General features: G+C 34.5%; 1 protein-coding gene across 5 annotated transcripts in view; it reads left to right on the top strand.

Annotated features, from left to right (window-relative positions):
* The window catches only part of sm (heterogeneous nuclear ribonucleoprotein L), a 469,971-nt gene that overhangs the window by 399,209 nt on the left and 58,322 nt on the right, over positions 1 to 12,440 (top strand). For all 5 annotated transcript variants that reach the window (XM_076131364.1, XM_076131363.1, XM_076131361.1 and 2 more), the window contains exon 4: positions 1,604 to 1,700. In XM_076131364.1, the coding sequence (XP_075987479.1) occupies positions 1,604 to 1,700 (97 nt within the window). The remainder of the gene's footprint in view (positions 1 to 1,603; positions 1,701 to 12,440) is intronic.

Raw genomic sequence — 12,440 nt, 5'->3', positions numbered from 1 at the left:
TGACATTAATTAACGAAAACTTGCATAATCAATAGTTTTTTTTTATTGATAGCGACAATATAGATAAGTAGCTCATACTAGGGTGAGTTCCATGCCCAGTCGTAGGGTACTATGGCCTAAAATTAGGACTCTGCCTGCTAAAAGAACATAGCAGTCTTCAACCACCCAGTTCGTGACCGCAGCACCGTAACTTAACCTTGTTGTACATTTTTCACCACCTTAAAACGATTTCAACAAGAATGATTCGGAATAAAATGTAATTGGTAGCGATGGTTCGTGATAAAATTAGAATAAATCGCAAAGCTTTCTGACTTGTGATAACAGTTTGACGTGCCTAAGTAATCGTCTTGTAGCAGATCTTGTTATCTTATCACTGTGGGGTTTGAGATGTCAAATTATTTCATTTGAATATTTAAAGCTTGGGATTTGCCCTTGACTTTGACATTCACAGTATTATTAATGACTAGCTGACCCGCGCAACTTCGCTTGCGGCACATAAGGGAGAATGGGACATAATTTTCCCCGTTTTTGTAACATTCTTTACTGGTACTCTGCTCCTATTGGTCGTAGCGTGATGATATTTAGCCTATAGCCTTCGTCGATAAATGGACTATCTAATACTGAAAGAATTTTTCAAATCGGACCAATTGTTCCTGAGATTAGCGCCTACAAACAAACAAACAAACTCTTCAGCTTTATGATATTAGTATAGATAATGTCACTAAATTGTCATTATACAACTTGCTAAAAAGACATCCATAAAAAGTATTTTTAGAACGTCTAGAAAAACTACAAAAAAAAATTAGAGATAAATACTGTCAATCTAAATAACAAGAAACAAATTACATCTATATTTTTTTAATACAAGCAAGTTAGATACTAAAACAATAAAAACAAATTACTATTAAAAATGTGCGATGATTTTACTAAAACGATTTTTGTTGTCATACATTCAAAATTGACAAAAACAATTTATAATAAAATGCTTGTTTTCCCAAAAACAATCTTGAACGGTTTAAATCCAAAATGAGCTATGATAAATGTATTTATCGCTGGCAACATTTATTTATTGTAATTTATTCATTTATTACAATTGCCATCATCTGCATAACCGACTCGTATTGAAATCATTCCATTTGTAAATATTTTTATTGGATTTATTTATTGAGACGAGATTAACGCGAAATTGGATAATATTGGAGGAATTTGGAATATCAAGTTGTTGTGTATTTCGGTTAACCGTGCAGGATTTTCTGAATAATGATATGATTTTAAAAAAGGTTGACTTTTGTCAACTCAAAAGCTAATAAAAAACCTTAAAAGGTGTCAAATCTCGCAGTATTTCTCTTTACGAAAATAACGTTTTCGTGACGTAATGACTTAAATTTCTAGAACGACTATAATACATGAGAAAAAAAGGAGATTTCCAATAAATAAAATTCTATTAAGATTTTTTCAAAATTGCTCAATTGACATCGACGCAACAACACAAAAAATAACTACAATAATATTTTTTACCACATTTATTTTTAAGATATCTAATTAAATTTTATTTTATGTATGTTTGTATGTTTGTCCATATTTCCTTAACTCCTGGTCACAAGTTTGAAAGTGTGGAGTCCGCGACGAGAGCGAAGGAGGCGCTACACGGCTGCGACATATACTCAGGTTGCTGCACACTCAAAATTGAGTTCGCTAAGGTGAGTACACTCTTTATTTGTATGTACATCTGTAGAGAATGAGTTTGAGATTAGATTGTTGAAGAATTTTTGGAGTTGAATGTTTGAAACGAAAATTTATAGAAAATAAGAAAAATGGATTACGTTTTTGTGTACTTTTGTTGACACCGTTTTAAATATATGAAAAGGTATAGGGAAGAGATTTCTAGCAGTGTACCCAAGGCATAGAGGTTTATTAATGATTAAAATCATCACACAAAAGACTTTTGTAATACAAAGGTTGAAACACAGTTAGAACTTCTTGAATTCTTTTTAAATATTAAACCTACTAGTTATGTCATAACGGTTAAAGCGAATTCGGTTTTTGAACTTTAGATTATTATAATATTTTGATGGGTCACGTTAAACCCTTTATTCAAACTAAACTCTCGCGTTGCATGTTGTCGCAACCACGGCGAGTGCAACCTGCGCCGAATCGTTAGGCATTTTAAGGTAAAATGCGTGTTCGCGTTAATTCTCGTATTCTATTCTTACGTTAAACCGTCAAAATAACTAAAATATAGACGTCTTTTACGCACCACTAGCCTGAGCTATATAGTTATATAAAGTACACAATATAAGGTGCGTCCATCGGTCAGTAACACGACACTCGACGGTGAGAGCCTCCTCGAAGGTTGGAGTATGTTTGCATTAGTTCCGGTTACTGCCACTCCGAGCTGTCAGTTTTTGGCGCTAGCACTCTTGCTGGCCGTGAGTGACGGTTATTGGTTAGTGATGGGTTAGCTTTTGTGGTAAATGTAACTTTAACCAAGTTAGCGAATCCAGTGACATTTTTTACACCTTTAGTATAGTGTTGTGTTTGTAGGTACTGTAACTGTACTTATCATTAATCGACTCGCGTTAATTGATAACAGAATGCATAATATCAGAAATTACCGAACGTAAACAACTTTTCTATTTCGTACTAGTAGTATTATTATTTGTGAAGAAACTTGAATATGTGTCTATTTTAGTCGCTCTTTCATGCAGTAACTACTTAATAGAAATGCAAATTGAATTGGAGAAAAGCCTTTTTCATAAACTTTTTCTGGTATGTTACATTATCATAGTACTAAAAATAACCATCAACCACCTTTTCGGAAAAGATTTTGCCCATGAGAAGAAACTTTTAGCTTTAGATACATAGCCTGAATTAAAACAGGATATTTTTTTCCAAGAAATCTTTTCACGCGAACTAAGTTCTGAGCAAGCATAGTGTATGAACAAAAGGAAAACAACTCTTGTGACAAAACGAACCACAAAACGACATAAAGATTATCCTTTGCATTTTTCCAAAATAGTATTAAAAAACTTGAAACAAAGCAGCTTTATTTAGACATGACACGCTTACTGTCACATCCGAAACCATTGGTCGAAAAAGCTCAAATATTTTGCTTATTCACCCCCCTATTTCGTGGGGAGTGGGGGGTATTTTGAGCGGGAAAATAAAAAGGGACGCTGCACTGCTGTAGCGGTGGGTAGCTTGAAACGAACCGTGTTTGTAGGGGTTCCATAGACAGTTGTTTTAGTAGGATATGTCCGGGGTATTAGGATACTATTTGCATAATACAACTTAATATTAGTTGTGATGCTGCTATGATTATTTGGTGATTTGGGAGTTATTATTTGAGTCATTTGCGATTAATAGTAAATGTAAAACGTTGGGATAAGAATACCTTATTTATGTATTGTTTTCTGTGAGGACCTTTTTCAGCATGTCTTGCATAATGAATTTTTCTATTGACACTAGTAGTCAACGTAGTTGCGCTCAAAAAAGATCGAGCTACCCAAATGGTACAGTCATGAGCTCCTTAAAGGCGCCAGAACTTTATTATATATTTGGTATGTAAGTACTTTGTTTTAACAAACCAGTAGACTCGTAACGTCTCATATTCATAAAATACTAATACCTTGGGCCTACGAATGCTCTTCTAATTTATGAAAACTTATACAAGTAGAGCAAATGAAATCACACACACCCTACTGAGCGTTAGGTAGAGGCTTCATTTGACGGCATTGTTCGAAATAGGCTATTTTTTTATTCGATTTCCATCCTCCTCGCTACGAGGGGGACATTCAAGAGTTTTCACCTGCCGCGTAATCACATTCGTACTGTTGTGATAGCCGGATTCACCAGCTACCGGTAATGAATTCGACTCCCGTTTTTGTCGAATTTAGTTTTTTTGATTTTTCGTTTAATTCGTGTGTAGTCCGAAAATTTTAACAAAGGTACATTGGGAAATGGTTCGTTTGCCCGTTTTAAATGCGGGCATTTGTAGCTTTTGTTAAAATGTAGGGTGATTTTTTCTGTATTAGTGTTATTTTACATAGATTTTATAATAGTGAATACTTTATAGTTTAACTCTACATTAAAAAGGATGTTAAAACGGAACGTTACCTATTCAAAAAATGAAGACACAGGCAGTTTACAGACACGCCACAGCCGACGTTAAAGCTCTCCAATAAAAAAGTTTCCAATTCGAATTTGGAACGCGAGCTATTTGCTTGACAACCGTCGCACTGTTTGGACGTGTGTCGTGATCGTTCTCGTTTAAAAGAAACTGAATTTCAGTTGAAAATTCAGTATTTTTACATTTGGTCTTCGTATTCGTTACAAAATAAACAGAGAATTTATTTGTCGCCCACGGTTTAAAACTGACAATGGTTTTCTGATGCGATCGTGATTTTTAAGCCGCTTTTTATATAAAGATTTATTTGAGTATACAGTAGGATGGCGGTTCGGTTTTATTTTTGGCTTTTCGAAGTTATGATTGTAAGTTATATATTTCGACTTATTGAAATAAAAAATCTACTTTGTTGCTTTTTATTGTATTATAACCATAGTATTTCATATATACTTGATGAAATCAAAACTTGATAAATTACTTTGTAATTATAATTATGTGAAATAGATCAATAGTAATTTGCATTTTTTTAATGTCACAAATTATTAACATTTATTTTTCCTGGTCACACAAATTAATATTTGTATTTGGCATACGTTTTTCAAAGTTATTTTAACTTTTGTCAACTAAAACATTCAAAAGAGTATTTCACTCCATACACAGGTTGTTCATTAATCACAATCCATTCACTCGCAATCAACAAGCGTCCGATCTTTTATGATCCGGTCCATTCATTCATTCACTCGCTCGGTATCGCCGTAACTCGATTCAGAATATAACAGTACTTCTATTGTGAGCTATCCTTTCATTATCTGAATAAAAGATAAGGTGTTTTTTTATGTATTATTTAGTACATTAATCATTTTATTTTTGTAGGATACTTTGTGATGCATGACAAAATTATATGTATGTAATTTATTAACGATCTGTGGAAAGTACTAAAAGGTTACATTCTTTCTTAACTTTTCGATTTTTCTTTTTATATATAAAGGATTTATAACTTTTCTTATGCTTTTTAACACTTTAGACATGGTTTATTTTTATTTTAACCGTACGTCATTTTTTTTTTAAATGTTTTTCTTACAAAATCTATTAATCATTCGTTGTATTCTCAATCCGAAGTCTTATGCAAATTCCAAAAAAAAATGCAACATTCCCTTCAAAAAAGTAGCCAAATTAAATCGTTCCGCGCCGTCATTATGTTCTCGAGCCACAAGTTTACGTTGATAACGTGTAACAAGTCGCTAAAAGCCCTCCTACGTCAAGAGCCGAGTGAGGGCCGTTGTAACGGCCGTAGGGCTACCTCTCGCCTGCGTTTTTCGGCGAATTTGTGAGGAAAAAAAGACTATGAATTCGGATACAATTTTGGTGAAAAAAAAGCTTTGAAAATTCGTGATAAATATTGTGCCTGAACCCGGTATTTAGGATGTTTTGAGTGCTTATTTTTTATTGAAATTATTCTTTTGATCGAATTGGGTAGCAATTAGATTGTTAGGCGTTTACAATTAAATAAAATGTTGTTGTGCAAATGTATAAACAGGGTTCCCGTGCCCAAAATTAAGATAGTTAATGAGTCTTAAAAAAACACACATCAGACTGAAACGACGAAAGTTTAAAAGTAAGTCTGTTTATAAAAGATAACTCTCAATACACTGACTGTAATAATAATTAATGACGAAAACTTTACACTTAAGGGACATTCTAATAAAAATTAACGCCTTTTTTTTTGAGCAAGTGCCACCCCTATCCCATTGACCCTTACCGATGATCGATCTTCGCGAACACAATATTATGTAACGGGGAATAATGCGTCGCTAAACGTTGTATTATTAGCGCACCCTGTATACGCGACTAAACGTTCCTTTATTATAACAACGTCCTGTATACGAGGCTAAACGTTCCTTGTATTATTACAACACCTTGTATAATGGCGAGTGAGGGGCAACGATTTGTATTCACGTGAACGCTGAATGGGTGAATGGATAAATGAGTGAATGATTTGTGATTTTTGGTATTTCGTAGTCTACTGAACTGAAAAATGGGTAGTAAAATATTGTAAATTTGTTGTCTCACAGGTTTGATGTCCGCTTGCATAACTAATCTTTAGTACTACTTACTATTCAAGGAGTTTTTTTCCTTAGTCTGTTTGAGTGTCCCACTGCTGGGCAAAGGCGTCCCCCCTTTTCTACTAAATCCCCCTATCGGCGGCAAGATCTGACCAGTCTTTTTCAAATGCGTCAAGGTCATTCAAGGAGTTAATTATCATTTCTTGACTAAGAAATCTAACCCAACCCCTTATTTCTCTGAATAAGTATTCTTTTGCCTTTTTTCGTACATACTGTCTTTAATTATACATTCCAACCTCTCAAGAGAAAGTCAGCCAATGTTAATAATCTATCTAAAGTAAGTACAAACCTACCCTTAGAAGGGGTGGAAGATAAACGGATCACATTTAACATAGCAAAGCTAGGGGCGGAACTGTTTAACGTGTGATTAAGGTGAAATAAAAAATGTTCACGGACTCAGACGGATATTTATTTAGAGATCCTTATAAATGTTTGACGTTTTTAATATTAAGTGATTTTTTTATTTATCTATACTAATATAATAAAGCTGAAGAGTTTGTTTGTTTGTTTGATTGTTTGAACGCGATAATCTCAGAAACTACTGATCCGATTTGAAAAATTATTTCAGTGTTAGATAGCCCATTTATCGAGGAAGGTTATAGGCTATATATCATTACGCTACGACCAGTAGGAGCAGAGTACCAGTAAAAAATGTTCCAAAAACGGGGAAAAATTTGACCCATTCTCTCTTATGTGACGCAAGCGAAGTTGCGCGGGTCAGCTAGTTTATTAGAAATTACAAACGGTTACACATTGTGTCCTTAACAATGTTTGGGTAAATGTGCACCCACACCGTTATCCACAGATACAGTATTTCTTAATATTTAAGGGATTATGATAAGATATTTCCGCACTTTGAACATGCGAGTAATCCATACTGATATAAGAAATGCAGAAGTCGGCATGTCTGTCTTTTCCGCTTTTACTACTAAACGGCTTAATCCATTGAAGTGTGCATGACGAAACGGTAACGACAATCACGTCTTTGCGTACTGTAACTACCAATCCATGCCTACGTCTTTTGTTTTTATCTTACGCATTTTGCATTAAAGTTTCCAGACTATACTTAGTCATAGAAAGTGATTTTTTTCGTATAATCTTGCTTTATAAGGAATACAATAGCCAAGAGTAGATTCCTGCCTACCTAACATTTCTGCAATAATTCTTAAAATTCAGTCCATACATCAAGTCTACGGAACCATAAGCTATTAATTCGAATGTTTTTTATTCACCCCGAGCAAATGGCCCGCGCAAAAGTTACATGTTAAAATTTTAAACGAACTGAGAATGTTGCCAACCTCTGCACGCGAGAGTTCTTTTTTTTCGGTGTTTAGTACATTTTTGCGAGGGAATTAAAAAAGGTTGTCAGTATATGGATATTATGTTATTTATGTTGAAAAGTTTGTATTTAACTTTTGCTGTGTGGTTGAAATGGGCTTGGTTAACTCATTGATAAAATTAAGTTAGGATTTTGATGTAGTCATTGTTGATGATAAAGTATGGTGCGATATAGAAAGGTCTTATTCCCATTATGATTAATCCGTGGGTCTTGAATTCCTGCTCGAAGTCAATAATTATGTACTAGTTTTGGTGCTTTTCCTGTATTTTGCTGACTGTTTTTGTTACGTCTTTAAAAATACTTTTAAATCTCGCAATTTAATATCCTCTTTTGTTGCGGGAACATACAGATAATACACACAGTTATTTGTACTCATTGATTATTATCGAATCCACAACAAACTACGCTATGGTCTTCGATAGTCTTTAGCATAAAAACGTTGATATAATTCCATATAGTATATTATTATGTTATTCAATCTTTCACGCAAAAATACTGAAAATAATTGATAAAATGGTGTTACACGCTTGTCATCCTGGGAAATCTTTTCACTTGAACCAAGTCGCTGGCAGAAGCTAGTTTTCACATGTAACCATTGTAGCGCAATTGAATATCGTTAACGCTAGATCTAGTTGACGCAGCAACGTCGCTTCCTCGTTACTGTTGCATATTACGGATCATACGGCTTTATACGACGATGTGATAATATGCAGAATAATTGATAGGAGAGGAAATAAGTGTTATTGAAATAAGCAAGTCTTGTTAAATATTGTCGCTTGTTGAGATTTATTTCGGTCTGATGTTTGGGTTCTTTGAAACGACTGGCAAGTTGGAAAGGATAAAGATGAGGCCTTTACTATATATTTTCTAAACACTAGGCCTTTACTGAGCAATTTAACAATACAGGGGGGAATAGATTATGAAATAGATCATACACTCTTTCGTCTGGCAAAGGATAAGACGAAAAATGCAGAGTAGATTGCCAACCTTCATTAGTTGGAGAAGCACTTTAAGAAGAAGAAGAAAAAAGAGAGTATAGCAATTAGACAATCTTTTTGATTAAGCCCTTCTGGGCACGAGACACTAAGGAATTTGCTATGAACTGACGCAAAGTTTAAGTTTGCAGTATCCCTGCATTGCCGGTTCTTCTCCGGAAGTGCGTATTAGTACACGGCAAATTCATCCGTTTTTTTTCAAACTTTTACTCTTACTTTAACCCAATTGTTGACAACTATACTCGGGCCATATGAAACGTGCTAACTAAGTAATTTCATTTTATCGCAGTCTCTCGCTCGCACTTACACATTGTCACATTTAGTTCATCAACTGCCTGATTATAATAATAAAACATTGCCACATACTTACACTCTTATCCAATACCTGCCTTATATGCTGCCACACGGGCACTCAACCAGAATTATAAAAACCTTTAAACCCATTAATGAATAGCTCCACAATAAACCTTTGGACATCGCGTGAGTATAGTACCTACCACCATAAATCTCGCCAGGGGCCATTTAAATATGTAAACAAAACTTAATAGCGTTCCCCATGACTCTATGGCCATAAACCACATAGTGAGAAGTCATGACTGACTTATGACCAGTTTTCGTTATTTTATTGCCATGTTAATTGTATAGAAATATGCTATAATTAGGAAAATACTTGAAGAATAGCTTTTATAAATATGTTATTAAGAATTCTGAAGAAAAATGTGTGCCATTAGATTATGTAGGACGGAATTTGAGTATTGTAATATTTTGATGCTTAGTCAGCTATGTAACTAGCGGTGTATCGCGGTTTCACCCGCGTAGACTTTGGTTTAGCCGTTTTCCCAACATTTTTATTGCTGCTCTATTCTTATTGTCATAGCTTGATGTTTTACAGCTTAATAAGTGGACTAAGCATCACAAAAATATTTTGTTCAATTCGAACCAGTAGTTTCTGAGATAAGTGTGTTCAAACAAACAAAGTGTTTCATCTTTATGATATTCATAATAGTATGGATGAAATGTAGAGTGTGGCTATGTATGGCTCCGGTGCAGTTGACTAATTTCAGTGAAATCGGAGACAACAAAAACACTGCCTACCTTTACAAAGCATCATTTTTTGTGTGCTCAGTAAAGTTTACTTATAAGTACATAATACTTTTTGAAATCCCATCAGAAGGTTTACTCTATGCAGACTGACAAAAAGCTACAGAATCCAGAAAATATCTAAACAAACATCAGAAGCGTAGTTTTCTCCTAAACATAAGAACTAAGACTAGATACAAAACAGCTTTACCCAACGGTATAATTTCACCAGCCCATCATATCACAAAGGCAGACAATATAACTCCGGCTATTTAGCTGAAGCAGCACTTTGCACAAATGGCTCGCACTCCACGCACTCGTCGCAGACGTGCATCGTCTCCCACGCTCCATGTACAACGTGGGACTGTTACAGCTTTGTGTGGGAGCGGGACGGAAGTATGGCTATCTCTTTCTATTGTACGATGTCGATTTGTGATGAGTGATTATGTAACTTGATGTATTGATAAGTATACCATTTGAAATTGCATCAGCAATTTACTCCAAAAAAAAGAGAAAGAGAAAGAGAAAGAGAATCTACAGAATCAAGTTTTTTTTCGGCAGTTGATGTATTAGAAGCCTGTTTCAAATGTATAAAAGGTTCAACATGGTAGGTTACAAGAATAAGAAAAAGCAAAATTTAACTACAACAATAAAATAAGTGGTAGATAATTTTTTTTAGTCGAGTGATGGTACTAGCGACCGCAGCTATCTATATAAATTCAAAATTCTGTGTTTCAGAAAACGAGTTTTTAAGACATTTTGAATTATAATAATATATTCAGTATTTTTGTCATTGTGGAAGAAGTAAATTGCAAATTATCTATACTAATATTATAAAGCTAAAGAGCTTGTTTGTTTGTTTGTTTGAACGCGCTAATCTCAGGAACTACTGGTCTGATTTGAAAAATTTTTTCAGTGTTAGATAGACCATTTATCGAGGAAGGCTATATATCTTTACGGTACGACCAATAGGGGCAGAGTAGCAATAAAAAATGTTACAAAAACGGAGAAAATTTTGACCCATTCTCTTATGTGACGCAAGCGAAGTTGCGCGGGTCAGCTAGTTTCTTATACGTGATGTTCCCACTGCTGGACAATAGTCTCTTCCCAGAAAAGGAATCAAGCCTAGAGTCCAACTGAATACATAAAAAAACCAACTCTCTTTCTTTAGTGAAAAATCGTACTCCCAAAAGCATCCTAAAATGCGCAAAAATCACAAAAACTCATAACCTCCTCCATCCATCTTCCATTAAATATGAATAAACACATTCCCTCTCTTGTGTATAGTTGTATGGAGTGCGTGAGAGGTCTCGGAGGGCTCTGCCTACCCTCGCAGTGCACTCCGAGTCACGCGCTCAAAACGTATTGTTTGTCAAGCACTTTAGCGACTGTAGTTTATATTTTATGACCGTTTTTGTATAAGAAAATATATAGGAATTTGTTTGCATGAAAAAGTACGCAGAGCCTATGGGATATGGTTTATGTAAAATACAAACATGTTCAAATTATAATATAATAATAATAAGTATTTATTTCTCCACAAAGGTAGTACAATTTTTCACTTTTACAAATAAATAATAATAAATATAAGATAAACCTTTGAGAGACTTGGAGCCTGTACTAGGGTAGCCTTGTGTTACAGTTCTGCCGTTGTGAAGTGAAAAAGAACCATACGAAGTTAGATATATATAATATACCCTTTCACAATATGAATAGGAATTTCTTGACTCCATGAAATCCAATGAAAACGTCTGGGCTGAAAATGGCAGCAAATTTGCTAAAGACTGTTCTATATATATCATTTTAATTCAAAAGAACATAGTATTTACATGTTTACCGAACTACTAGACTATTGGAAAATATAGACAACTTTTGTTTAAAAATGTATATTTGCATTTCTGTTTTCCCATTTCCATAGTTGATTGCCTCTAAGTCGCAGTGCACCATTATAGTGACGAGCGTAAACGCAAAACAATAAAACATGCGTAACCAACCTAAGAATGTTGTACTTTCTGCCGAGTTATCATTGTGAGGCCATTATAACAGCGAGTTTGTAGCGATAGCGGGTTAAATAAGCCTATGAAGCGTCGAATAGAAAGATGGCAATGTTCAGATGCTAGTTTTAAGATTGGGACAAAATTAAGTAACTGAACGTTTGAAAAGAAATTCGGAAAATATCATGAAAATACAAACATCTGTGGATGAATAAGTTTCTTATTATTTTTAAGGTTGCTCGGGTTGCTCCAATAAGCTGTACTAGAACATAAGATTTTGCACAATTTGTGTTGAATATAAAGATTGATGCATTCAATTTTGACGAACTTCTGTATTTTTCGCGTGATTATGTAACACCATCCATACAAACATCCAAACTTTAAACTACCTAAAAACGAACTAAAAGACAAACGTTACACACCCCGTTATGTATTCCATAAAAAAGAATTTTAGCTCAAAAAACCTAAACCTATATTTACATTATCTAACCACCACGTCCCGCTAATAAAACCGCTGACTTAAGACCCTCAAACGAGAAAGGGTTGTAGCTACCCCACAGTACAATATATTGAAATAGCTCGCATACCCTTCACGAGATAGCGGAAGATGCCGAGTATTGGTAGATTTCAACAAACACACGGACCGATATGAAAAACTATATATTTCGTTATTCTCTCACTGGATTGTGTATAACATATGTTCTGCATGCCGTTTCGTGAGGTAGGAATAAAGATTTGGTAAATAAATAGTATATTGGATATTACGTGGATTTTTTTTGGGAA

The sequence above is a fragment of the Anticarsia gemmatalis genome, chromosome 26 (genome assembly GCF_050436995.1).
Source record: "Anticarsia gemmatalis isolate Benzon Research Colony breed Stoneville strain chromosome 26, ilAntGemm2 primary, whole genome shotgun sequence".
NCBI lineage: Eukaryota > Metazoa > Arthropoda > Insecta > Lepidoptera > Erebidae > Anticarsia > Anticarsia gemmatalis.
The sequence above is the reverse complement of the archived record's forward strand: the minus strand, read 5'-3'. Positions and strand labels throughout refer to the sequence as shown.